Here is a 27,914-nt window from a genome sequence, read left to right on the forward strand (position 1 = left end):
TGGATTGACGGTCAAACAAAGCTGCTTGTCAGTACGGGAGCAGATTTTCCACAATGCCCGAGACCTATCGTGCTCTTGGTTGTCACAGTAGACGAGACGGTTCTGCAAAGATATCATTCTACAGAATACGATCTGAAAAGACCAGAAATTATGGATGGCTTTCGGCAATTAAACGGGATGGATGGCGCCCAACCAAATACACGTGCCTGTGCAGCCATCATTCCATTTCAGGTAGCAATCTCAAATGATCAAGAAGTATTTACAACGGCAAGTGGACTCATTTGAGAACAATGTGTATTCAAAACTGTCTGTCGCAGAGAGGTTTACGGAGGTAAACGTGTGGCAGCAATACGTTTCCGTGTACAGAGGAGATGACTAACCCTAACCCTAGTTAATGAACGTGGGTGTCATTTATTGAACCTAAGCCTATATTGGTATTTGTATTGAAAAAATCTGAGTGGCTCCATCACAACGTGGGATTTACTCTTGACTGACAACAGATCCAGCAACGAAGTATTTGTGTGTGTCCAGACTTTTCCACGCTTTCAAACTCTTGTGCGTAAATCTCGACGACGTGTATATCCACTTGGCCAAGACAAGTAGAAGTGAAGGAACAGGCAAAACATCGACTTCGGCATTAAATATGGATCCTCTATACCGAGCGTCTCTCATTTTTCCACGTACCTTCGTTGATTAAATGTTTAACGGTATCGGACAAAATTCTGGGTGTCGTGCTAAAAGACACATTTTTGTTTCGTCTCAACAGAATTAACTTGCAACAATGCTTTGTTTGACCGGCAATATGGTGACGTAAACAAAAATCTCGTGATTTGACGACTTTGGTGCACGAGCTCTATAGAAGGTTTCCTTTCATGGAGATCTCAGTGGAAGGCCAGAGGGTACCGATTGCATCCGTGATGAGTCTATGCAAGCGCACTCTAAAGCTGCACATGTGCATACAAACTATGAGCAGAGTCAAAATGGTCTTGGCCATAAAGGTGCTCAAGGTGGTTGGGGACCACTGTCAGATGAATATTCAGTATGCAGTCACTCACTTTTGATGCACGCCCGCACACCATCGCGCTCGCAAATCTGCACAGTCGAGCGCCAAAAACCACGCGCGTAAAATTTGTGACGAGTAGAAAGAATAGATATCGAAAGACGTCGCTTATTTTGTGTAGTCTTGACATTGATTTCTGTGTTTATTTCATAAACGTTAACTAAACAAACCTGCTCTTAAACAATCAGTATTTGCCCGGAAACAGGAAATGCAAGTTAACTGTACCGAGTGTGTTTGGAAGTTCTACCAAAAGCACATAGCGGCCATGCGCGTGCGCACCCACCCCCGCAACCCCGCCTGACCCGCCGGTCGATCACGTGAGGCTGGCTGCTTGAAAAGTAGATCTTGGTGGGGGGGGGGGGGTAATCTGGACACCCATTGAGTTACATTGAAAAAAAGTTACATTGAAAACATTTCAGAGATACAACACAGGTCATGTTTCAGTATCTAACTATAATAAGTATGAGATTTAGATTTACTTGACCCGATCTAAGTTTGAACATTGGACTAGTCTGTCCATATATCGAAATGCAAACGGTCATATTCCCTCATGGTGCCACGTTATCTTGAAGTTGAAAACTTTTCCCGTCTCCACTCTTTAGGAAGATAGAGATCATCTACTGCTAGCTTTCATCAATGGATTGCCGTAAATTACGATAGATTATAACAATACATCATGATCAAATAAAATGGTTTGATTATGTGAATATTTAGTTTCGAAATTGTCCATTGACCTCTTTAAAAATGTGTCAATAAATTATGATGATATTAGGTAGCAACTACATACTTGGGTATAACAACTCAATAAATTATTTTAGGGTCTTGAGAGTCCATCCCCAAGCACACCCGCAACTTTATATCTGCGGGCATGACTGGTGGACCGCACCCGTAGCTTTATATCTGCGGGCATGACTGACTAGACCCGTACATTTTTCAAATGTGAGTGACTGAGTATGAGAATGCTACATTTGGGCTCCTTCTAGGTTTCAATTGAATGTTGTGGACTATCGGTAGCTATAAGGCTCAAACATTGTGCAAGTGTCAAGATTTGAAAAGAAGGACATTTGAAATGCAAATGTATAAATTGGATTCTTTTTTCCTTCATTATGTTGTAGTTTCATTTTTTTTAATTTTTTTTTTCCCTCTGAAGCTCTGCTGGAATCCTTTTTGATTTTACGAAAAAAACAAAAAAACAAAACCCACCTCCGGCTCCATGTTTTCATCCCAAGTCTGCGTTCAATTCCGATTCTTGCATGAACCGCATTCGTTGTGGTGTAGCCAGCGACTGGGAACAGATGTCCGAGTCAGCCTTAGCACGCAAGCGCTTTCCCCATCAAGATGCTGTCAAGGAGTCTCTTTCAACATCAAAAACCTTTGCAACGCTATTGTGCCTGGAATGACCACGAGAGGAAAAAGTCAGCGAGGGGCCGAAATTCGTTTCAATCACGCAAGTTTCCTGCCTTTCGCCTTTCTCTGCCCCACTTTCCTCCGCTGGCAGATGACCGATACCGATAGTTTCCGCTTGCAAATGAAAAGCCACTCCTTCGATTTGTACTTGTAAGAATTCATTCAAGTGGCCCCGTAACTCACATTAGTCATGCATAAAAGTGATTCATGTTCTTGTTGATGCTGGAAAGTCATTTGCTGGAATGTGGACCTTCATAATAAAATAGGCTCATCTTACAGTTTTGAATTATAACAATGACAATATGAACGCTCTGAGCAAACATACGCAAAGTCAATGTGGCCCTTTCACTCAACCTTAACCTGATGATCTCCCAGTGAAAAAGCAAATTTGCCCTTGTCAGCGGTTCTGGTGATTTTGGGACCAAGGTGGGATTCAAAGATGGCACCACTCCAAGACTCCGGAAGGCCAGGAGGAGGCGTGGAGTCACGTTGAGAAGCGACGAGTCGACAGAAAGCGGTGGACGAGCGTGTCGGCTGAGAAGGAGAATCGAGATGGGTTGTACGCCCTCTTTGTAAACTTTGGATAGTGAGTGGCGTTTTACAGTTAGGTGGGGGAATCTTTTCACAGTCATGTAACTGTACTTTCAGGGGTGGTGGGGCGGGAAGAGTGTCTGCCTCCACAGAGGAAGGAGGAAAGCCGGATCACCCGGTCTGCGTCCCTGATCCCCCAGCCAATCTGTACTGACCTATCAACGTAAAGAGCGAGAGAGCGCACAACACTTTCTCACGCCAAGTGGAACTGCACTGGCTGGCCTCAAGTGTGTTTGAGGTTACATTTCGCCGCCTTCTTCTTCTTTTTCTTTCGGCTTGTCCTATTCGGGGTTGCCACAGCGTGTCATCTAAGCCGATCACGTGCATCCTCCTCTCCAACACCCGCTGCCCTCATGTCCTCCCTCACAAAATCCATCAGCCTTTCCTTTGGTCTCTCTCTCTCTCTCGCTCTGTCTCGCTCTCTCTCTCTCTCTTTTGGCTGGCAGCTCCGTCCTCAGCATCCTTCCACCAATTTCCTCCCTCTCCCGCCTCTGAACCGTCGCATGAAACCATACTGTTGCTCGCAGATACTTACTTCTGTCCCGAGTCTAGCCTCCACTACTCTTTCCCATAACTTCATTGTGCGGCTCATCATCTTTATACCTCTGTAGTTTCCACAGTTCTGAACATCGCCTTTGTTCTTAAAAATGGGGACTAGCACACATTTCCTCCATTCTTCTGGCATGTTCTCGCTAGTGTTCTATTGAATAAGTCGGTCAAAAACTCCGCAGCCACCTGTCCAAATTGCTTCCATACCTCCACTGGTATATCATCGGGACCAACTGTCTTTCCATTTTTCATTCTGTTCAGTGCCTTTCTAACTTCTCCCTTACTAATCAAAGCCCCTTCCCGGTTATTCACGCTTACCTCTTCTACTCTACCTGCTCTCCCATTCTCCCCATTCATGAACTTCTACTCCAAGTACTCTTTCCATCTACTTAGCACACTACTGGCACCAGTGAACATATTTCCATCGCTATCCTTAATCACCTTTACTTGCTGCACATCCTTCCCATCTCTATCCCTCTGTCTGGCCAACTTGTAGAGATCCTCTTCTCCTTCTTTCGTATCCAAGCTGGAGTACATGTCGTTCGTTATACGCCTCTTGTTTAGCCTTCGCCACCTCTACTTTTGCCCTACATCGCATCTGAATGTATTCCTTCCGCCTCTCCTCAGTCCTCTCCGTGTCCCACTCCTTCTTCTTCGCTGATCTCTTTCCGCGGAGGACGTCCTGTATTTTGGGGTTCCACCACCAAGTCTCCTTCTCCCCTTTCCTACCAGAAGACACCCCAAGTACTCTCCCGCCTGCATCTCTGAATACCTTGGCAGTAGTATTCCAGTCTTCTGGCAGCTCTCACTGACCATTTAGAGGCTGTCTCAGCTCCTTTCGAAAGGCCACACAGCATTCTTCCTTTCTCAGCTTCCACCACATGGTTCTCTGCTCTACCTTTGTCTTCTTAATCTTCCTACCCGCCACCAGAGTCATCCTACACACCACCGTCCTATGGTGTCGAGCCACACTCTTCCCCCACCACCACCTTACCGTCGGTAACCTCCTTCAGATGACATCGTCTGCACAAAATAGAATCCACCTGCGTGCTTCTATCTCCGCTCACGTAGGTTACTCTATGTTCCTGCCGCTTCTGGAAATAAGTGTTCACTACAGCCATCTCCATCCTTTTGGCGAAGTCCACAACCATCTGCCCCTTCAAAGTTCCTTTGCTGAATGCCGTACTTACCCGTCACTTCTTCATCTTTTTCCCTCTTTCCTTCCCCAACATGTCCATTGCAATCTGCACCAATCGCAACTCTTTCTCTGTCTGGGATGCTCAAGACTACTTCGTCAACTCCCTCCAGAATTTCTCTTTCAACTCCCGGTCACATGCCGCCTGTGGGGCAAAGCCGCTAACCCCATTATCCAAAAATCCCTCAATTTCAAGTTTCATCATCTTCATCGCTCGATCTGATATTCTTTTCACCTCCAGGACATTCTTAGCCAGCTCTTCCTTTAAAATAACTCCTACTCCGTTTCTCTTCCCATCTACTCCATGATCAAAGAACATGAGCCCTGCACCTAAACTGTTTGAGGTTCCATTGAAATGACTCAAATCACTTTAACTTTCTCAGGACATTTGGATGCCTCGGCTGCTCTTTGAATTCAATTCTAGTGAAGTTGCTTCTGGGCCGCCGCCTGTTGTCATGATTAATACATAGCAAAGTGTTTTGGGGTCAAAATTAGCACAGCAGGTCATCCCCCCAGTAGAACGAGCACTTACTGCTGAAAAGTTCTGTGTGCTGCCTCGAGTGTGTCACGACCACATGCGTGCTGCTCGAAAACAAGCTCCCGCGGTGGGGGGAGTGGATCTGGGGAAAGGCTCGCGTCCCACTCACTGCAATTTATTCATTCAAATTGACGGAAGACTTGATGTGAGTCAATCAGGGGATGCCATGGCAGCAGAGAGCGGCACGGACAAAAGCTCAACGAGTTCCAACTTTAAAGTCATTCCGAAGTACGTAGTCTGAGGGGCGGGAGAGGTGGCCCAGAGTTTGAGGTGTTTGGGTGGAAACGGTATGGAAAGAGGAATGCTGTCTTTTTTTTTTTTTTTTTTTAACACAGCTTAAAGTTTCTCCAAGTGACCTTTCCAGTACCAGTTTCGTTAAAGTTAACCACAACGTCTTGCCGCAAGATCTACTTTTCAAGCTTTTTTTTTTTTTTTTTTTTTTTCGGGGTGGGGGTTGGTGTGACCATGTCTCCGGTTTAAGACCACAGAGAGCTACCGATGAGCTAAAATTCTGGGCCACCTCCACAGCTCAGCAAGCATGTGTGTTGATGTACCGAATGTCGCCTCATGAGCCAGTCTTGGACAACGCAACATACTGGAATTGGCAATGTGTATTTTTCGTCATTATCGGAGTTTGCGCCGATGACTTGCACTGAAGTGAATGAGCCAAGCCCGGACAGTAGCTGCTGATAGCCAACCTCAAGCACGCTATCAAATGGTCATCAATCATGGTTGGATTTGATGATAAGGCTGACTGCCATCAATGAGTGGATGAAAATAAGTCAAGGATGTCGCACATTTGCTCATGTAGGGGTACATTTCCTCTGCGAGGAAGCCCCAGAATTGTCCCTGATGTCTGGACTCCAGCTCAATGTCGGCTTGCCGTGTCAAAATCTCATCCTCCACTTTGGAAGAATTTGGGTGAAACAGTGTTGCAACTTCTGATGAGAGTGAAACAAGCTCAGCTTCTTCCCGAAAAGTACCTCCAGTAAAGCACTTTTGAAACGGACAGACATTTGTCAACCTGATTTGCGTAGCATCCACTGTCAAGCTGCGCACACGACTTCCCTTGTGCCTCCAGCTCTGACGCGAGGTTGTACAAGTTTGTCGACCCTTGATGAAAGATGGAGCATTTTTAGTTTGATTTTATTTGAAAGCATTCGCTCCTACCTATTGATCACACTTTTGTATTTTACTTGAGGCTCTAGATTCAGGTCATTCAACATTTTGGTCCGATTGGTTAAAGATGTCAATTTTAGCAGCCACTGGTTGTCATTGACTTGGTTCTGTCGTGTTCCTTTGTTAATCGCGGGCTTACGTTCGTTCCCCCCGCAAGCAACTGTTGTGTTTGCGGGGGTGTGATTGGTTTTATGGTTTCGATGTGACATCGTGAGTGGGAACAACACCTTGAGTCATGACCTGCCCGCCTGGCCGTGTGGGCCAATGTAAGCTTCTTCTGCTTCCAGATGTAAAATAGCACTTGTTAACTTCTGCCAATATGCAAGGCCGCAAACGGTGAAGCGCGAATAGCCAAGGACGACCGACTTCAGGCCTGATATACTTTGTATGCTACGGCGTTTCAGGGCGTGTGTGGAAACTCGCAGACCTCAACATGATTCTGTGTCTGCAAACAACTAATAACACAAAGATTTTCCTTTCTGTGTGAACGGGGTCGAGCTTTTCACGTTTCAGCAGATCTACAGTAAAACCCGTAGCGAATTGTTTAGGGTAGTATTTATAGTTGTGCGAGCAGAAAGTAAATAAATATGTTGCTGTTTTGAGCCATGAGACCAAACTTGTACCACAGGCAGTTGCAGAAGGACGCTGGCAGCATAGGGGAGCGCATTTTCACACACAATCAGCAACTTAGTACAAGTGGAGCAGAGAGTACAAAGGTCATTTTATTTGTTTGCCTGCCAGTGTGCCATCATACTTAAAAGCAGTCACGTAAGAGCCATGATAAGGACAGATTAGAGGTTATCTTGACTTTAGGACAGAAGGACACGGGATGAGCTAACCCTAACCTAAAGGACAGACGTGGACAGTGCAGTTAATACATTAATTTCTTGAAAAGGGGTAGTGTTCGATCCCCTTGTTGCCTGCCTCAAAGTGAACAGTTACGGGACTGCCCACTTCGCAAAACAAGGTACCTGAAAATGTGCCTCGATGTGAAGGAACGGATGGGAAACCGATTCATGGGTCCCGGTGCTGTTTTTCTACAGCGTGTGACAAATACTTGGCAGCCATGTTGGACACATAATGTGGTTGTGCCATCTTTTCCTTGCTGTGCGCAGTTCAAAGGTTCCTCTTTATTCAGATTGCTGCTGCCTGTCTGACTCAGAAGTGCATTGCGGCTCATACAATGTCACGAAGTCTTTACAAACTCCGCAGAGGCCAATAAAGGGGCCTTGGCAGGGGGTTGAGTTCCAAAGTGCATGAACGTGTATTCCTGCAAGTGGAGTTCATGTGGGCTTCGCTGTAAATCAGGCTGGCTTGGAAACTGCGCCACCTCCCAGGCGGGAGAGCTGCTCTACTGCTCCCCAATGCAGGTGTACAATTATTGTTTATAATGTACCATGACAGCCCTGTCATTAAAAAAAAAAAAAAAAAAAATCAACTTTTCCACAGATGATGCTGACATTCTGGCAACCACGTAAGGGACCATCTGCACCATCAAACCTGAAGCTGTAGAATTTTTGTTGTTGTTTTTTTAAATACAGAGAGCTCTTGGACTGGATGAGAAACGGGTATGTTGGCAGGGCTTACAAGCATAGAAATTGTGCTTTTTGGCTTGCTCAACATTAACATACTAATGAGTGACGACTGAGACTCTGAAACTCTTAAAACGGGAGTTGCACTTACATGTTGAAACGCTGAATTCTTCAAACCAGCCGCACAAGTCGTATTGTTTCCTCTGAAAGAGGTGAACTAGACCTTTGCTGCTCCGGTGTGTTGGTTAAATGGGTCGGCAGATGTGGGAAACCAAGTGAGAGAGACGAAGACGAAAAACAGCCAAAGCAAACTGTTTGCTCTGCAGTCTGGGCTGAGAAATGGAGGCCAAAAGACGGCAACGAGCTGCTGTACAGGGCATTCCAGACCAGCTCTGTTCCAAACATACAAGCACCCATCCGTCCGTCCATTTTCTGAGCCCGTTATCCTCACAGGGGTTGCAGGAGTGCTGGAGCCAGTCCCGGCGACCTTCAGCTGCTTGTCAGCCAATTGCAGGGCACACAGAAACACAATCACACCTCGGGGCAATTTGGAGTCTGCAATGAACGCATGTTTTTGGGATGCGGTGGAAAACGCGAGCGTTTGGCGGGCACAGGGACAATGCGCGAACTCCACGTGGGTAAGGCCGGGATTCCGACCCCGGTCCTCGGAAATGTGAGGCTAGTGCTCTAATTAGTCGCGCCACCAATATACTGGACAACAAAATCACTAAATGTGTTCCTCGCTAGCTTTTCAGGGAAACATCCAAGAATTTAGGTCAAAAACCTGTAGGCAATCTTTTTTTTTTTTTTTTCCCCATACACTTTGCATGATTCTTCCTGAAATGACACATTTTCTTGATGTTTAGTTTGACACTAAACCCCAACTGGATTTAACGGCTTTATTGAGTTGACTTTCGTTGCTGCTACGTATTGTGAAGTGAGTATAAGTGACTTCACTTGCACCATTCCGCGCTCGTATTTCAAAAAAAAAAAAAAAAACCCCTTCCAGAATCTTTATGCCTCAAATAAATCAGAAATTCTCTCAGTCACATCGCAAGGTAACCACTGTATTAAAATCAGATAAAATCCAGTCCAGTCCAAAACGAAAAGTGTCAAATCTTTATGAATTGTACAGACTCTGTTCTGAGTCATAATGTTGTCCTCGGAAGGTTCAGTAAAGGAAAGTTGACCGTCAGTATGACTCGCTCTGAAGCTCTTTTCAAAAAGTCCCTTTTTGACTTGACTTGATCAGCGAGGACTGCATTGCTGTCTTTGTAACATTTTGCATCCGTCATACTTTTTTCTCAGGCTTGCAGAACATCGTGAACAAATGTCCCGCCAATGAACGCGGCTGCCTGGATGTCGACGTTTGCCTCCACATGAGCAAACTGTGTGACGGAGTTCCCGATTGCTCCGATGGCTGGGACGAGGGCCCGCACTGCAGAGGTACTGTACAGTTTGGACGCTTGTTTTTTTTTTTTTTTTTTTTTTGAACATGCTCAGAAGAAACAAGGTGACCCTTGTCAAAGTGTCCTCAGAGGAAAGAGTCGCCGCCTGCTCGTCTTCCCATCCACAAGTCTGATCTGTATCCAGTAATTGTGTCTATTAGGCCTGCCTTGGCTTGGGTTAACACAATGAAATTCTTCTATTGAGGGGGCAGTCATTAATAAGGGCCTTGGTCCTTCACCGCTTTTTTGGTAATGATGATTGTTCAGAATTGAAGAATCCCATCCAGCGCTCCTCTATTGATTACAGACAAAAGCAGAATGACATTGTAGCATCTTGGGTTCATACTGTCTTTGTTAAAGCTGAAGAACTACCGTTCATTTTCCCAATATTTTTCTGTTTTGTTTTGTTTTTTTTTTTCCCTTGGGCTCAGCCTCCATTTGTGAACTCACTTTCACAGCAGCAGTGCAAATGCGTTGTAAATGCAACACACCTCACGTCTGCAAGTACTCGAGTCAAAACTCGACACGAGCTGAATTACTTATGAAATTTCCAAGCAACATTTTAACGTTCCTTGCAGTTACACAAGTGTACCAATAAATGAAGCACGGTCAAATGTCAAAACGTCAAACGACTTCCCTGATGCCGAAAGCTTAGATCACAAATGACGGCACCAACGGTGGTCAGAATCTCACAGTTTGGAATGTAAGTCTGCTCACTTCCGGTTTATATCTGCCAGTGTTCATTCGTATCGTTAAAAAAAAAGCCACCAAATTGCAAAGAAAAAGTTCACCGAGGATAACTCTACTTTCAGTCTGTGCTCTGGCATCATGTGTTGATATCTGCGCTCTGTGGCAGGCATCTATCAGCTAAGTTGTAAGCGCGAAAAGCACCACAGGTTCTCAGTAAAACATCGTTCATCACAACTTATATGTTGCTACTAATGCATGCGTACTCCCAAACATACAGTACACGCACATGGTCACATTTTTGCAAACATTACCCCAACACACACCCGCAGTGTGCCTTGAACCCATTTCAGGGAAAGTTCTGGTCCTTCACAACCATCCTAGTGTTTGCTTGTACAAACTGGTGGCTTGTGCAAAGTAAGTGTACGCTTTTGCCGATGTCTCAAAGCACACTTTGTCAATCTGTCCACGGAATTCTGCCCAAGTCGTTGACAGGAGCGGTGAGAAAAGGGCTGCAGAAAGGCAACACGATCCAAGTCCCAGAATGTCTTTTTCGATTGGGATATTTTTGGGACATGGAATCCATCCATTTTCGGAGCTGCTTATCCTCACGAGGCTCGCGGGATTCCCGGATCCCGGCTGTCACCGGGCAGGAGGCGGGGCACGCCCTGCATTCGTTGCCAGCCAATGGCGGGGCACATAGAAGAAGCAAGCAAGCAATCGCACTCACAATCACACCGACGGGGCAATTTAGAGTCTCCAGTCAGTGCAGGTTTTGGCAATGTGGGAGGAAAGCGGAGAAAAGCCACGCAGGCACGGGGAGAAGACGCAAACTCAACACAGGGATTTGAACTCTGGTCCTCAGAACTCAGGTCGACACTTTATAGCTGTCACGAAATGTAATATGAAGTCAAATGTATTTGTACCGCCCCGTAACGCTGCTTTGGTTTACATTGAATCAATGTGCCACCGAGTGACAGACGAAAGCTTCATGAGAGTCTAAAGTTGTTGTCTTTTTTTTTTTGGTAGAAATATGGGTCATTGTGATGTTGCAGAGGCTGTCTCATGTTTCCATATATCGGGAAAAATATTTTCTTTTTGATGTAAAGTCCTAGCATAATATAACATTTACCATCTTCAGGGATGGGGAAAGAAAGCATGTTCAAATACTTTTCAGCATGAGGATCTCCATCGACAGTACAAAACATTGTCCAGAAATTCTGTCATCCAGGTCGAGATTAAGATTATTCCCATAAAGTCACTTTTTCTGAGTAAGATCCCGATGAGCGTAAGAAAAGAAACGATTCACCAGTCAAAAAGATCTCGCTTGAAATGTTTGCGTCGGCATTCAGCTGAACGAATGGCCACTGACGGAAAGACATCGTCGTCCGCCCGTGTCGCCTCCGAGCCGCCCCGAACGGATGCCGTTATATATATATCTATATATATAATATATTTGGAGCACATTTGAAATGTGTTTTTAAAACAGCGGCAGTCCTTCTCAGCCTGGGTGCCGCGCCGTGGAAAAAAGCTGGCAAATGATTCCATTTGAAGTTATTTCCAAATATATGACCAAAATTGCTTTTCAAGTCTGAACGCTTGCTGGTAACTCTGCATAAAATGCAGGGTCATGATCTTTGGCAGCAACTTTTTTTTTCGTCGCCTGGCCATGAACGGCGACTGACCGTTCATTGATCTGCAGGCTTGTTTTGGTGCATTCGCTGTCTGGGGGCCCTCCAGGGGGGGGCAAAGGTCTTGTTCCTCAGAGGTGATGTATGGCTCAAGAGAAGACTGGGTCTTGACAGTACTCCTGTGAGCTTCTTTCCCATCTTTGCTTGCTTCCTTCGTGGATCGAGAAGCGCTCATGAGCGACTCGACACGCCCTGTGGAAAGCGCCCCCCCTCACCAATCTTTATTCATGAGCAGCTCTTGACCTGAATGGCTTTTATTGGCTGCATTTAGGCTCGTCTCGCATGACAAGCCCTGTTACGTCTTTGGCCATCCCTGTATACGGTCGTTTCCAAATCAGCGTGCAAAGTGTTCCAAAGGGAGCTCCGCACAAATGTTTCTTCCTTTTTGGATGTGGGTTTGTGTTTAAAGTCCAAAGCGGGATGTTTGAGGCACCATGTTGCCACTGTTTGCTGATTTGCCGATTGTCCAGAATGGATCAAAAAGATTAGAGGGGTGCTGTGGAATTTAACCCAATGCGACGAATGAGATTACTTTCCGCCATTTTGTTTACCGGAGGATACAATTTACTATCTCTATCTTGTCTGGGGTGCTGTACGCAGACAGACAATGACAATACTCACTGTACTTCAATATTTGGCTTATGGGGCTTTTATAAACGTCGATGCAGGTGTTTTCGTTTTTTTCCCCCCTCCAAATGTATAGATTATTTTTCTTCGTGAGGACAATTGTTCAGAAAATGGATGGATGGATGGATATTTTGAGGGAATCTCCTTTTCGTATTGTATAATTTTGGGTACATAGGAGGAAAGCTCGTGATTTGTTGACAAACCTTTGCATGGCAAGTTGTCCCACTGCATATAATTAAGGCTGCTGCAGGTAGAGCACATGGGACCACATGTGCAGACTTGTTTCCAGACAGTCAGGGTACAAAGTTAGGAATGCCCTTCCGATGTCGCATACTGGAATAGCCGGTTTCAACACTGACTTCTGCCACAGCCACTGGATAAGACTGGAGACTTGAAAAAGTGCATCCGTTGCTCTCTCTCTTCACTCTTAATTCTTGGCCGACTGGATCTCCACATGTATCCATCCGGTGAAGAAGTCGTCGACATTTACACACAAGAGTTTGAAAGCGTATAAAAGTCTGGGCGCATAAAAATACTTGGTCGCTGGACCGGTTCTCAATCTAGAATAAATCCCACGTAGTGATGGACCCACTCAGATTTTTTCAATACAAATACCAATATAGGCTTAGGTTTTATGGATCGATAGAGAGTTACTATGTGTGTTAACAGTGTCAATTGCGCAAAGGGAGCAGTTTCAGTGTGACGTCAACAAGCTATTAAAAACAAATCTATATATTACTAATACTGATTGGAGCAGCAGGATGTGAGTGAGTGTCCTAAGATGGGACAAGGCAGAAAAATAGTAGTAGGATCGCCGATCAAGAATTACAATGACTTTATTGCCAGAGGGGGGAGGGGGGAACTACTTTTGACTTTCATTGATCTGAACGGATCCTGCCTCCTCTGGACCTAGTTCGCGTTGCGTGCAAGTCCTCGATCATGTGAGCGGTTTTGATTGTCCGTCGCAGTCTGAGTTTGTCCTTTTTTGTGGCGGCCCCAAACCAGACTGTGATGGAGGTGCACAGAACTGATTGGATAACCGCTGTGTGGAACTGTCTCAGCAGCTTTTGTGACAGGCCGTGCTTCCTCAGAAGCCTCAAGAAGTACATCCTTTTTTAAGGAGGGGGTTGATGTTCATTCCCCACTTCAGGTCCTCTGAGACTGTAATTCCCAAGAACGCAAAGGCCTCCACGGTTGGCAAAAGACACTTGGTTGGACAGCGTCAGGGGCAGCCACGGTGAAGGGTGCCTCCTCGGATGTCCCCAATCTATTTGATTCATTTTAACGCTCTGTGCCTTCTAAAGTGGGTGTTGGACGGTCTTGTGTTTTCACCGTGCAGCACGGTGGACAACCGGTGAGCACGTCTGCCTCACAGTTCTCACTGTAGATTTACAATTCGTAATTTGGGTGCGTCCACATCAATTACCGTATTCTCACGAGCTGTCTGTTGAAGAGACAGTCTCCTGGGCAACAAATGTGCGATTTTCATTGACGTTAGCGAGCGCCAGGATTCTCGGCTGAGGATATGCGATTTTACATTCTTCGTTTTTATTCTGCTTTCTGCCGCCAAGATGGATATTCTGACACGCGAGCGGGGTCGGCGTCATGTTTAAAAATGTGAATTTTCCCAGTCGGACTTTTCTTTTACACTCTCGCTATTCTCTCCCTGCATGAACAGGTTTTCATCGGTGCAGTAAAAGGATCGGCGGTATCGGCACGCTTGTTTAGGATGAAAGGCCTCCTCTGTGTCTGTGTAATCTGTTTGCTCGGTTCATTAACCTCCGGTCAAGCGTCTGCTGCTGCCGTTTGCGTGGAGGCGGAATGTCTCCACACAGCTCATCTTGAAGTCCGTAAGGCGCCGCTATTCACTTCTGTTTTTCCCCGCGAGCACTTTTTTCCTTGGGTAAAGGCTCGATCCGTTTCCACCCTCTTGATTGACTTCTTTCGTCTCTGACCGGAAGAGAATGCTTCACGTACAGCGTGCGCCTTTGAAAATTTCATTCCCTTCCCAAAGCCGTTTTGACAAAAGACAGTCAGACCTTTGTTAAATGATGTGCAACAAATGGAACCTGGCCTGCTTTTGGGGGCAATCCTTTAACCTTCCGTTTGGCAAGGATCTGGTTCGTGGATTCAATACGGGCCAGAGATTTTGCCAGAGGACTCTTCCTTTCAGTGGGGTCTCAACAAAGGAGCCATTGTGACCAATGTGCTGGCGGCTTTGCATAACGAAGGAGCCGTCAAATTGGCCTAATCCGTCGTAGCTGAAGAAATATGGCTATTACTTGCTGTATTCTCATGGAGGTACCGTAAATACAATATAGTATTCTATGATTGTGGAATTGAATGAATTAGTCATTTAGTTATGTCCCCCACAATGGGAATTTGCTATTTGAATTTTGGTGTCAGTCCAAACCAAGCGAGGCCCATGTCTTACATTTGAAAAATCTCACGGCACCCCAAAAATGAAAAAAAATGTCACACAAAGTGATACAAAATGTCTCACTTTCCGCCCGTCAAATCGAAGAGCATTTCTCTTGATATGTTGCTGCCGTAGAAAGATGAACTAAGGTACGTTCTTTGTCGTACCTAAAAAATCTTTTGACCACTTCAACGAAAAACCAGCTCATCTCTCACGGTACGATGCTTGCAATCATTGATATACGGAATAGGTTAGTGTTTGACTCTGGTGATTGGATACACATGAAAATAACATTTGCTCTTTTTAATCATCCATGAATCCCAATTCTTGATTCATTTAATAACATTTACAAGAAGGCATCAGCCTCAATGTGGACAAGGTCCTAAAGTTGGGTTCCAAATGAATTCTTCTCCCTTGCCATCCTCCAATTTCCTCCGTTAATGTGAGGTTTCCTGAACTTTGGGGTGGAGCCCGGCCACCGAGTCGTGAGTGTCCTGACGCGGGGTTGTCACACGTAATCTTAGCCGCATTCCATGCACGTGACCCGTTCACACGTCGGAGCTCATCACTTTATGATAACCGCAGCAACGAGGTGGCCACTTTTATTTCATTTTTCGTCACGAGAGGACGCGAGAGGATATCGTAGTGTGGCTGCAGTGCATAATAAAACAGTGAAAAGATGCAGGGCAGCGATCTCAAAGGCTTTAGTTTGCCCCGCTTTGTCGTTTGGGGTGGGGCGCCCTCGGGTTACGTTACATCCGCTGTGATGTTGATGTTTCAGAGGAGGCGGCGGCCTGCGCGTCCCGCGGGTGCCAGCATCACTGTGCCGTGACTCGCGACGGACCCACATGCTACTGCGCCGACGGATATAAGGTGGCCGAAGACGCAAAGACCTGCACAGGTGAGTGAGCGCTTTGCTTCTCGGCAACATGCTTTTCATTTCGCGTGGTGCGTGTGCTGGCTCCAAATTGAAAGAACATCCTCATCGCAATGGTCCCCATCAAATTACGAAGTGAAGATCTTTTCCAAATGTCTTTGTGGAAGAGTTTCTGACATTAAGAAGTGGATGAGTAATTATCATTCAATGTACATATATTTTTTTGGTTCGAGACCAATTGTTTATTGCGTTACTACATTTCAGATAGTTGACTCCTGTGTGGTAACCTAACAATTCTCAGACGTGAAAAGTGAAAAAATCCATGTGGCATATTTTCTTTCAAGCTTTCCACTTTCTTTCCATTATCATCATCATTTAGCTCGGTTTAACTTCTTCTTTTTCTTTCGGCTTGTCTCGTGAGGGGTCGCCACAGCGTTGTCATCTTTTTCCATGCAAGCCTATTTGGTGCATCCTCCTCTCTAACACTGTCCACTGTCCTCATGTCCTCCCTCATAACATCCATCCACCTTTTCTTTGGTCTTCCTCTCTCTCGCTCTAGTTTAACACACACTGGTAAATCTCAAATCTCATTGAGAGAACTCGCAACTAACTGCCTCGGTTGTACACAAACTTCGTAGCGCAGATTTTCATTTTCAATTTTTGCTCACTTTAGAGTGAGGCAGCAAATTTCACAGTAAAAAAGTGACTTTTCTTTATATATATTTTTAACTTGCTGTCCGATGGGCCGAATTAGACCAGTTGAGCGTAGTGTCGCCTCTTGTTTTTTTGTCTTTGTAATAACGACCAGACCATCTCGTCCCTCTACTGGCAGATTTCAATGAGTGCAGCGTGTATGGGACATGCAGTCAGACCTGCAAAAACACCGAGGGCTCCTATGTGTGCAGCTGTGTTGAGGGCTACCTGTTGCAGCCAGACAACCGCTCGTGCAAGGCCAAAAATGGTGAGACTTTCCATTCAGGATTTTTTTGTTTTGTTTTTTTTGCCCCCGCTTGAGCCCGTTCCTCCCTCTGACCGCCGCTCCTTTCTCCTCTCCGTTCTCAGAGCCCGTAGAACGTCTTCCTATGCTCTTGATATCAAACCTGCACGACATCCGCTGCACTTCACTGAGTGGTTCCATGTCCCGGCTGCCCTACATCGCCACCAAGCAGACCGTAGCCATCGACTTCATCTACGCCGAGGAGACGCTCTGCTGGATCGACGTCAGGGAAACGCCGGCTGCCACGGAGCTGAAATGCGCCAAAATCCCAGACCTCAAAACCATCACCGACATCCGCGCCGTTAACGTTTCCGTCTTTCTGCACAGTGAGTAGTGGTGCCGTGGTCACAAGAAGGACACTCTTCTGTTGTTCTTCTTCTATTTTGTTACCCAAAATACAATCTGTCAGTCTTCTATTACCATCTGGATTTGATTCCGAACGATAACTCACCGCTCACCAATGTTCCTTGTGGCACAACAGTGGGAGTCACTGCACTGAGTAAATCACAAAACGACTGACTGACTTGATTTTAAACCTCTCGTATCTAGGGACCTGCTAACTTTGCACAGGTTCAGCAATCTAGCGCCTTTCCGAAATATTTTCCTTTTCACCCTAACCCACGTCCACCATACACGCTGTCAAAGTGAGCCGTAGTCTTGCACATATTGACCAAAAGAAAAGGGTGGGGGGAATTTTGCCTTTGACCGATTTTCACACGCATCCAGGTAACTGAATCGTAAACAATTTCCATCTAGCTATCCATTTTCTTAGCTTCTTATCCTCACGAGGATCGGAACCAATCCCAGCTGTCATCGGGCACGAGGTGGGGTTGCACCCTCAACTGGTTGCCAGCCAATCGCCATTAACAATTTGTTGGGGCTTTTCTATGCTATCAATTAGAAATAATGTTAGAAAAACAAAACGTTTGGACCATTTTAATCTGATTCATCTGTTAGTTGAGAAAAATAATCAACAGAGTTTTCGGTGAAAATGATGGTGACCTGTGGCCATAGTATGGAATTCTGCAAGTTCAGTACATGTGTTTGTGTGCAAACGGTAAGAAATGGGCTCGATATGTTGTCCGTGGCACTTTTCATTCAGCCTTTGTGAAAGTGCTTTAAAAAGACGACACATGAGATCTCTCAGTTGGTCAAAAGGTTTCCTCTAAGTTTGGCACCCGAGTGCGGGCCGGCTGCATCTGGAGAGAGGCCAGAGTCTTCCAACAAACTCTGTACTTAGCAAGAAGTGAATGAAGAAAGATGTCAAAGGGCAAAATGGCTGTCCTGAATTGGAGCTTGTTTTTCAACTGAGCAGCCTGGAGTTGTGCAACAGCCTCTGTGTGGGACCATAATCAATGCCTGGTGCTGGAGGGCTTCTAAAGATATTGGCTCAAAAGTGGTACACAGGGAAGTATCATTATCCTGTTTAGTTTCAGGACACACTTTTTCCATCAAAACCTCTGTTTTAGTGTTTCACAACATCTTGTTTTATTCCAACCGCCCCCCCCCCCAATTTTGCTTCGAATTTGTGGGTCTTCACTTCTCTGCTTTTTAGACTGGTGCGCAGCCCTGAATTACTTCTGGGTAGGGGATGCGGCAAAATTTCCAATCTTGTCATAAATTCATTTTGGCCCTGACCCTAACGCTGACATGGCTTTATGCCACCCCTTGTCGAAATGTTCATTCTCCTCTATTCGGCTACGCATGCTACGCCATTTGAAGCTACGTGTTATTGGGCCAGACGTGTATGTGTGGGCTCAGCTGTACAACATATGTGTCTTCTTTTTCTTTGGGGTCGCCACAGCGTGTGATTCTTTTTCCATCTCAGCCCATCTCCTGCATCTTCCTCTCTAACACCAGCTGCCCTCACGTCTTCCCTCACAACATCCGTCAACCTTCTCTCGGGTCTTCCTCTCGCATATGCCTCCCGTTGAGCCTTTTCTGCTTCTCCGGTGTCCAAGTCTGGTGCACACGTCGTCACACGCCTCTCGTTTAGCCTCGGCCACCTCTACCTTTGCCCTACATCGCATCTGAATGTATTCCTTTCGCCGCTCCTCAGTCCTCTCAGTGTCCCACTTCTTCTTTGCTAATCCTCTTTCCTTGTATGACTTGACCTGTATTTTGGGGTTCCACCACCGAGTCTCCTTCTCCTCTTTCCTACCAGAAGACACGCCGAGTACTCTCCTGCCCGTCTCTCTGATCACCTTGGCCGTAGTAGTCCAGGTCCAGTCTTCCGGGAGCCCATCTCACCCACTCTATTTCTTATTTTTATGCTTCACAACATTCTTCCTTTCTCAGCTTCCAGCGCATGGTTCTCTGCTCTACCTTTGTCTTCTTAATCTTCCTCCCCACCACCAGAGTCATCTTATGCACCACCGTCCTATGCTGTCGAGCTCCACTCTCCACTGGCACTACCTAACAGTCAGTAACCTCCTTCAGATGACATGGTCTGCGCAAAATAGAATCCCTCCTGCGTGCTTCTACCTCCGCTCTTGAAGGTCACTCTATATGTTCCTCCCTCTTCTGGAAAAAAGTGTCCACTCCAGCCATTTCCATCCTTTTTGCAAAGTCCACCACCATCAGTCTTCTTGAGGTTCCTTTCCCGGATGCCGTTCTTCCCCGTCATCGCTTCTTCTTCTGCCCACGAATCCGGAGTGTTCAAAATTCGAAAGGCTTTGTCTACATCCACAAAGACTCAATGCAGTTCCTTCTGACCTTTTCTGTACTTTCCCACAAGCATCCTCAAGGCAAATAATGCCTCTGTGGTACATGAAACCATCCTGTTGCTGTCCTGAGTCTAGCCTCAAGCACTTTTCCCCCATAACTTTATGTGGCTCATCAACTTTATTCCTCTGTAGCTTCCACAGTTCTGAACATGACTTTTGTTCTTAAAAATGGGAGCCAGCACACTTTTCCTCCATTCTTCAGGCATCATTTTGCCTGCTCGTATTCTGCTGAATAAGTTGGTCAAAAACTCCACAATCCCCTTCTCCATATTGCTTCAATCCCTCTGCAGGCATGACATCAGGATCATCAACTGCTTTTCCATTTGTCATCCTCTTTAGTGTCTTTCTAACTTCTCCCTTACTAACCATATGATGACGATCATCCGTCTTCATAGGTTTGAAAGAGAAAGGACTCTTTGGATGTGCTTTGAACCGACGTTCAACCAAATTCCTTCAGGTCAGCCTGCTCTGGATTAAGTGTAAAACTAGGAAATGCTCTGCGAGTCGGTATTCACAATGATTATATTTTTCTACTGATTAATAGCAATGTGAAACTATTCATTTAAGCAACAAAGTATGGATTTGAGCTGAAATTGAGGGAGTCATATTGTTTTTCTTTCTTTACGAATGTAACTTGCTTCATTTACATGAATGACAAGTTTTACTGATGGACGCCAAAGTGGGGAGTCAATACAAAGTGACAGGTTAATGTTAAATGACTCGAGTTTTAGTACTTCATTGTGCTGTGGTCCCCCGTCTTCTTTTCAACCTTTTAGATGTGGAACAGATGGCAATAGACTGGCTGACGGGAAACTTCTACTTTGTGGACGATGTGGACGACCGGGTCTTTGTCTGCAACAAGAACGGTGAGACATGTGTAACCCTGCTGGACCAAGAACTGAACCACCCGAAAGGCATCGCCTTGGACCCAGCCATGGGGTGTGTATCGCCCCTCTCGTGACCTAGATGTCGCCGCTCTCTGTCCGTTTCTGCAACGCTTGAAGAAAATGCTTTTGTATGATGAGCAAAGTGCTGATCCAATATGTTTTTGGATCAGGTGACACAACAAGTTCCTTTTTTCAAAGTGTCACTTCCTAACTTTTTCTCACCACGAAAATCATCACTTCCTTTTGGTTCCTTTTTTTTTTTTTTCATGCAATCCTCATTTCTTGTCTTGTGTTGCAGAAAAGTGTTTTTTACAGGCTACGGGTCCACCCCGAGGGTGGAACGTGTTGACATGGATGGTCAGAACCGCACAAAACTGGTGGACAGTAAAATAGTCTTCCCGCAAGGCATCGCTGTCGACCTGGTCAACCGGCTGGTGTACTGGGTCGATTCCTACTTGGACTGCATTGAAATGGTGGACTACGAGGGCAAGAACAGACAGACCATCATTCAGGGCCTGCTGGTGAGATGTCGTGATGACCATCCAACAATAGAACACAGATTCACTCCCCTTAAAGTGTAGAACTCGGCACAAATGGTCCTGGGTCCCACCCACACCCCTCTTGAGTGATTCATTAAGCCCCTCCTTTGATAGCATCAAATTTCTTTCATCTCAGGGCCACCTTTTGAAACCCACAGGTCTTTTGTATCTTGTGCATTTCACAAAAAGACTTCACTTTAATACACGAGCCCTTTTTATTGTTTTGATGGAAACAAGTTAAGCGTGTGTGATTTTCCCGTCCAATGTCTCTTTAAACAAATTAGTCTGGCTCTAGTGAAGCTTTGCTCAAACTCGTAGTGGTGTAATGGTTTTCATGAAATCAGCATTGCAGTGGAGGGAGGGAGGGAGGGGTGGGGTGGGGTCGGGTCGAGAGCTCATGCACTGCACTTTGCAACACAACAACTGCCGAGAAACAAACTTGAACTGTTATATAAGCAAAATGACACCAAGACCAGACCTCCATTGAGGCCCGTAAACCCTAGTTTGGGTCAACAACTAATCTGCACGGATACCTCTGTGGGATTTATCATAAAAAGTCATGTAACCTTCACAGAGATTTGTCACACACAATGAACCGCGATACTGCAATGTTCCATGGGCTTCGTTTCATGGCAGATTGAGCACCTATATGGGCTGACTGTCTTTGAGAACTACCTGTATGCCACCAACTTGGATGAACGCCACTTCAACCCCGGGACCAGCGTGATCCGAGTGAATCGCTTCAACAGTTCCGACCACAAAGTGGTGACGCGGGTCAGCCGCGGCGCCGCCCTGCACGTGTACCACCAGCGACGGCAACCTAGGGGTATCCATCCGTGACTGTGGCGTGCATTGCTTTTTTTTTTTTTCTTAACTGTTGTGTTACGTTTGCATCTACTTTGCGCAGTGCGTAGCCATGCATGTGCCTTGGATCCATTTGGCAACCCCGGAGGTTGTTCTGGCATCTGTCTGCTGGGCAACAGCCACAAAACGCGCACCTGCCGTTGCCGATCGGGCTTCAGTTTGGGCAATGACGGCAAGTCTTGTAAAAGTGAGTGACCGTTCATCTTAATTGTAACCTTTCTTGATCCCGGTTACAAAATGTTCTTTCTTGTCTAGAACCAGACAACGAGTTGTTCTTGGTCTACGGTAAGGGTCACCCTGGGATCATCAGGGGGATGGATATGAATGCTAAGGTACAGGATGAGTACATGGTCCCCATTGAGAACCTCATGAACCCCAGAGCTTTGGATTTTCACGCCGCCACGGAATTCATCTACTTTGCTGACGCTACCAGTTACATTATTGGTCGACAGAAGATCGACGGGACAGAGAGAGACACGATATTAAAAGATGGTAAGACTTTCAAATGCATATCGGGACAAAAGTATTCAGACACGCCTCTTCTGCTGCATTGGAGGCTGGTGATTGCGGGAACTTATGAGTTCAGACAAAATGCTACGGTCAAATGTGAAGAAAAAACATGGCCGATGACCCCGTTAAACTAGTATTATTAGTAATAGTGTACTAGTAATCTATGAATCAATACAGGGGGTTTTCTCTTTTGAAGGGAAACATTCCAGGAAGCTCCTTGCATGACTGTGTCCCTCCCAGTCCAGGAAACACGTTCCATAAATACATGCTTAGGTGAATTTGCTAGCTTGAACAGGGCCCTCACCTGGTCGCTGTTACATCAGCGTCAGTATAACGTAGCGTTGCGTCTTAGTTTCATTGTGTTTTGCATTGCATTTTTCAGGGATCCACACAGTGGAGGGGCTGGCGGTGGACTGGATGGGAGGCAATTTGTACTGGACCGATGACGGACCGAAGAAGACAATCAGCGTCGCCCGACTTGAAAAGGCCTCTCAGACACGCAAAACTCTTATTGAGGGCAAGATGAGCCACCCCCGTGCTATTGTGGTGGACCCCCAGAATGGGTTGAGTCACTTGTCTCTTGGTCCTTCAAGCAATTTGGAAACAGAGTGACAGCTCACATTGCTCCCCCCCCCCTCCCCCCTTCTTCCAGGTGGATGTACTGGACTGACTGGGAGGAGGATCCCAATGAGAGTAATATGGGAAAGATCAAAAAAGCCTGGATGGATGGATCTCATCATCAAGTGTTCTTAACTAGCAAGACGGTGCTTTGGCCCAATGGCTTGAGTCTGGACATTCCTCAGGGTATACTATACTGGGTTGACGCGTATTATGACCGTATTGAGATGGTTTACCTCAACACGACTGAACGGAAGGTTGGTTTTACTTGCAAAGACTGTAGAAAAATACATGATTATGAAAGTCAAACGTTCCTCTGGTTCCTCTGTCAAAAGGTGGTATACGAGGGGCAAGAGCTGAACCACGCCTTTGGTTTGTGTCACTATAAACAATTTCTCTTTTGGAATGAGTACCGTGGGGGGAGCGTCTACAAACTGGACCAAGTCACCAAGACGGCCACGCTTCTTCGAAATGAGAGGCCGCCTATCTTTGAGATTCGAGTCTATGATGCTCAACAACAGCAAGGTAACGCAACCTTCCTCACAGGTGTCAGGATTAGCACACCGACTGGTTGTACTCATGGGCAATTTCTATGATTTTCTTCCAAAGGCACCAATGCGTGCCGGGTTATGAACGGGGGATGTAGCAGTCTTTGTCTCGCCATCCCTAATGGCAGGTCCTGTAGCTGTGCTGATGATCAAATCCTGGATGCGGATAACCTCACCTGCAAAGGTGAGACGCCAGCGGTTCCTGGTGTAGTTTCACAGCGATTGGGGTTCCGGCTTCACTTAAGTGGTTTGGCTAGAATGGGGCTTGCTTCTCCTTTAGGCAATCCGAGGAAATGTATTCATCAAAAAAAAAAATTTTGAAAGTACATGCTTGTGAGTTATTCAATCATAGAAGACAATTTCTCCGTGGTACAAAATAAAGGCCACAAAATTAGACCGTTATTGTGTTAGAAGTCGAACGTGAAAGTGCATGCAACAAAGAAAAAGTTTAAAAGTCCACACTTTCACACAATTAATTATCTTTGAAAAAACAAAACCGAAATGTCCCCCCCCGCCTGGCCAGGACATCTTGACTCAAAAACAGCAGACTCTAGATGCGACTACTGCACATTTCTGGCCCTCGCCTGTCATTGCAAAGATTAAAAGATGATCACTACGTGAAATTGTCGGAGACCTACGATGAACAGTTCCAATTCCCACTTTTGGGAATCACTGGCGTAGTGTCTGTGTTCTAACTGTACTTTTGTGAGTGGAGGATCCTTTTCCCCAACCCAAAAACTGAACAATTTTGGCAGTCCCGTTTGTGACAAGTGTTAACGATGTCCAGTACTGTATCCAATCAATGGGCCGAGATAGGCTCCCGCTCTCGACCAAGGATTGTATCGAAAAAGGCTTTGGGGCAGATGTTTCATCCAAGGTCAACATGGACTTTGATGGAAAGTGACTCACTCAGCAGGGGTGGAGTCTGTTAAAGTGTTTTGGTCCCAGCTTTCCATCCAGAAACTCCAGGATGCAATCTAATTTTACAGTGCAGCTGCCATATCTGAGGGATCGAATCTTGAAATGTTTTTGCAACTTTAAGGTGTGGGCTGAATCCCCACCAGTAGGCTGTCGTGTGAAAGTGCGCTCTCAATGGTCCACGTGTTTCTGCTCTGTTTCCTGATCCAATCTCTCAGCCAACCCCTCCTACGTGCCCCCGCCGCAGTGCCAGCCTGAGGAGTTTTCCTGCAAGAACAACCGCTGCATCCAAGAACGCTGGAAGTGTGACGGGGACAACGATTGTCTGGACAACAGCGACGAAGCCCCTCAGCTTTGTCGTAAGTCTTCCGTGGCTCCGTCTTGGTTACTCGGCAACGCACCAATAAACAGTGTCTCGTTCATACGAACCGAGCGAGCACAAACCGAAGCATCCAGGATTCTCCTTCAAGCGGCCTGACGCGGCAAGAATTGTCATTGGCAACTTTTCATCTCATCAGGCAGCATCCATTTGTCTTGGAGGTTGTTTTTATTTCATTTCACAGTAAGGTCTCATTTTATAAAGACTTGCTGGATTCCTCCCCCAAGCCAAAAGACCAAAATGGACATTACACTGCTCTCAAAAAAATAGCGATAGGAATTCAGGTTGCACGTTTAATCCACGAAAATTTCCATAGACATCCAATCGTCTGCTGTTTTGGGACTCTTCCAGTCTTTGTATCGGTCTCTCAACTTGCCAATGAGATTTTAGGGTACTCTTGCTTCCGTGGCCCTTCCCCTTGGAGAAAATCTTCTTTTCGAGGTTAGCAGTTGCGAGATACTGTTTGTCAATTGTTGATGTCTTCTCGTTCTCAAAGGGCAAAAAGCAAAAACAGGCACAAATGCAATTGCGTATGGCAAAAGTCGCGGAAGTTGATCTACTAATCGGACGCACCCAGGATTGCGACAAGTTCTATTGTCTTCCGGGACATTTTTTTCACATTGTAGCAGCATTATGTCAATGAAGTGCCCAAATATAATTGATCACACCTGAGCCGAATTGCGCTGGCGGATTTAGCTTTTATTTGAAAATGGCGCTAGTGAAAGGCAGGTGCAAACCAGCATGCGCAGCGGTGTCAGCGTCGTGCAGGAAAATTGAGGTGACGGGAAGAACCTGGCTAATCATTTTTCAAATGCCCGAAACAGAATTATTGGAGCGATGGATCTTTTCTTACTCTGTTTCTTTGTCTTGTCCACTAACACTTCCAATTCCATCATTTCTGACTTCATTTGGTGTTTTTCCAAATTGTCCATGGTGAAAAGTTACCAGAAGTGTATGCCCCCCCCCCCCACCCCTTTTAAACACAGCCGTCGCCAAAACTTTTACACGCGTTTCCTATACCACACAAAATCCCTTAGAGTGAGTCACCGCACAATTCGGAGCACGCTACTTCAGTCAAATCAAATCAAAGCAAATCAGGCCCATGTCAAAAATATGAACAGGATAAAGAAGACTTATTGTTTATTTTTATTGAACCATAAATCTATTGGTTGATTCAATCAATCAACCAATCAAAAGCCTTTAATGTCATTATACGACTGTACATACAACGAAATAACGATCACTTCTTCACAAGGTGCTTGCGCGAATAAAATTGAATACAAATAAAAACAACATCTTGGGTTTCAGGCAATATAGCAGACAAAATACGTACGATCAAGGCACAGTTATTGCTAAAGAACTTAAAAATAAATCAATGCACAAGGTGTATTTTACACATTCCATGTACTTATAATCCCTGTCCAGGCCTTGGTAAGATCATTCAAACCAAGAAAAGCAAACAAAAGTGCAGTTACATAATTTTACAGTTTAGTCCTTTTGAGTTCAAGCAGTTGATGGCTCTAGGAGGGGGGGAAAAAAAAAAAAAGTCTTTGAGTCTGCTTGTCCGTGTTTTGTGGGACCTGCAACGCCTGCCAGAGTGCAGCAGCAGTTCCAACAGGTGGCGACCAGGATGTCAAGCGTCCTTTCCAATGTTAGTAGTTCTGCTGTGATAGCGAGAGTTGGCAATGTCCTCTGGGGAGGGCACAGAGCAGCCGTTGATCTTCTGGGCGCTGTTGATCACTCTTGGCAGAGCTTTCCCTTTGCTGCTGTACATCCAGCATATGTGACACTGTGATACAGTATTGTGAGGATGCTCTCCACCGGGGTTCTGTAGAAAGCCAGCAGCAGCTTATCTTCCAAGTTGTTCTCCCTGAGCACTCTCAGGAAGCGGAGTCGTTGCTGGTCCTTTTTCACCACTGCGGTGGGATTTACAGTCCAGGTGAGTTTGTCCGTGATGGAGACTCCCAGAAATGTGAAGGATTGAACCCTCTCCACACACTCCCCACTGATGAACAGCGGGACCGGGTCCATGCCGCACCTCCGGAACTCCAAGATGATTTCCCTCGTCTTTGTGGTGTTCAGTGTGAGGTTGTTTGGAGAACGCCGCTTTGACAGATTTCCAATCTCATGTCTGTAGGCAGACTCCTCTCCTTTTGAGATGAGCCCGATCACGGCGGTATCATTGGCAAACTTGATAAACTTGATAATGGGATGGGCTGCTATGCATGTATAGCAGGGGCTCAGTACACAGCCTTGGGGGGGGGGGGGGGGGGCACCCGGTGCTGAGGGTGATTGAGGAAGAGAGGTGCGGCCCGAGTCTGACAGACTGTGGACGGTTTGTGAGGAAGTCTTTAATCCGGCAGCAGATGGAAGGAGATGGTCCAAGGAGGGAGAGTTTGTCAAAAAGGATACCTGGGATGATGGTATTAAAGGCTGAGCTAAAGTCTATGAAAAGCATCCTCACGTAGTTCCCTTGGCGTTCCAGGTGGCTCTGCAGTGTGGATAGCTATTGCAATAGCATCCTCGGTGCAGCCCTTTCGTCCGTCGGCAAACTGGTAGGCCCCTTAGTATGTGACGTGCGACTATCCTCTCGAAGCGCTTCATGATCACAGATGTGAATGCAACTGGCCTGTGAGCATTTAGACTGTCAATGGCTGATTTTTTCTATTTTTTTGGGGGGGGGGAGACGGGATAATTGTTGTACATTACATGCAGGAGGGAATGGTTGAATGTTGCGTGGAGATGTTGAAGATTTTTGTAAAAATGGCGGTCAGCTGATCAGGACAGGCTTTCACTACCTTCCCCGGTACTCCATCTGGGCCAGCAGCCTTTCTAATGTTTACGGTCCTGAGTACGCGTCTCACTTCATGTTCCTGAAGTGACAGTGTGCTGCTGGTGAGACTGAAATCTGTCAGTCTCAAAACGGGCAAAGAAATGCTTCAGTTCCTCTGCCGGCCGGACGTCTTTGGTTATTTTTGTCGTAGGTTGAGATGTGTCGCAGTCACTCACTCATATTTGGAAAAATGTACGGGTGTGGTCAGTAATGATAGAAAGTTGTGGGTGTGATTAGGGATGGAATCTCAAGACCTTAAAATACCTTACTGTTATAGCAGAGTATGTAGTTGTTA

The 27,914-nt window shown here is 45.9% G+C and overlaps 1 protein-coding gene across 1 annotated transcript in view; it reads left to right on the forward strand.

Moving 5' to 3' along the window:
• Positions 1 to 27,914, forward strand: part of LOC133493687 (low-density lipoprotein receptor-related protein 1-like) — a 104,983-nt gene that overhangs the window by 9,140 nt on the left and 67,929 nt on the right. Inside the window, exons 3-16 of the mRNA XM_061807347.1 lie at positions 9,360 to 9,497; positions 15,705 to 15,824; positions 16,633 to 16,761; positions 16,863 to 17,123; positions 20,300 to 20,462; positions 20,709 to 20,931; positions 21,586 to 21,775; positions 21,857 to 22,000; positions 22,069 to 22,305; positions 22,706 to 22,886; positions 22,976 to 23,198; positions 23,277 to 23,466; positions 23,551 to 23,673; positions 24,626 to 24,766. Of these exons, the coding sequence (XP_061663331.1) occupies positions 9,360 to 9,497; positions 15,705 to 15,824; positions 16,633 to 16,761; positions 16,863 to 17,123; positions 20,300 to 20,462; positions 20,709 to 20,931; positions 21,586 to 21,775; positions 21,857 to 22,000; positions 22,069 to 22,305; positions 22,706 to 22,886; positions 22,976 to 23,198; positions 23,277 to 23,466; positions 23,551 to 23,673; positions 24,626 to 24,766 (2,463 nt within the window). The remainder of the gene's footprint in view (positions 1 to 9,359; positions 9,498 to 15,704; positions 15,825 to 16,632; positions 16,762 to 16,862; positions 17,124 to 20,299; positions 20,463 to 20,708; positions 20,932 to 21,585; positions 21,776 to 21,856; positions 22,001 to 22,068; positions 22,306 to 22,705; positions 22,887 to 22,975; positions 23,199 to 23,276; positions 23,467 to 23,550; positions 23,674 to 24,625; positions 24,767 to 27,914) is intronic.

The sequence above is a fragment of the Syngnathoides biaculeatus genome, chromosome 2, assembly GCF_019802595.1.
Source record: "Syngnathoides biaculeatus isolate LvHL_M chromosome 2, ASM1980259v1, whole genome shotgun sequence".
Classification (NCBI taxonomy): domain Eukaryota; kingdom Metazoa; phylum Chordata; class Actinopteri; order Syngnathiformes; family Syngnathidae; genus Syngnathoides; species Syngnathoides biaculeatus.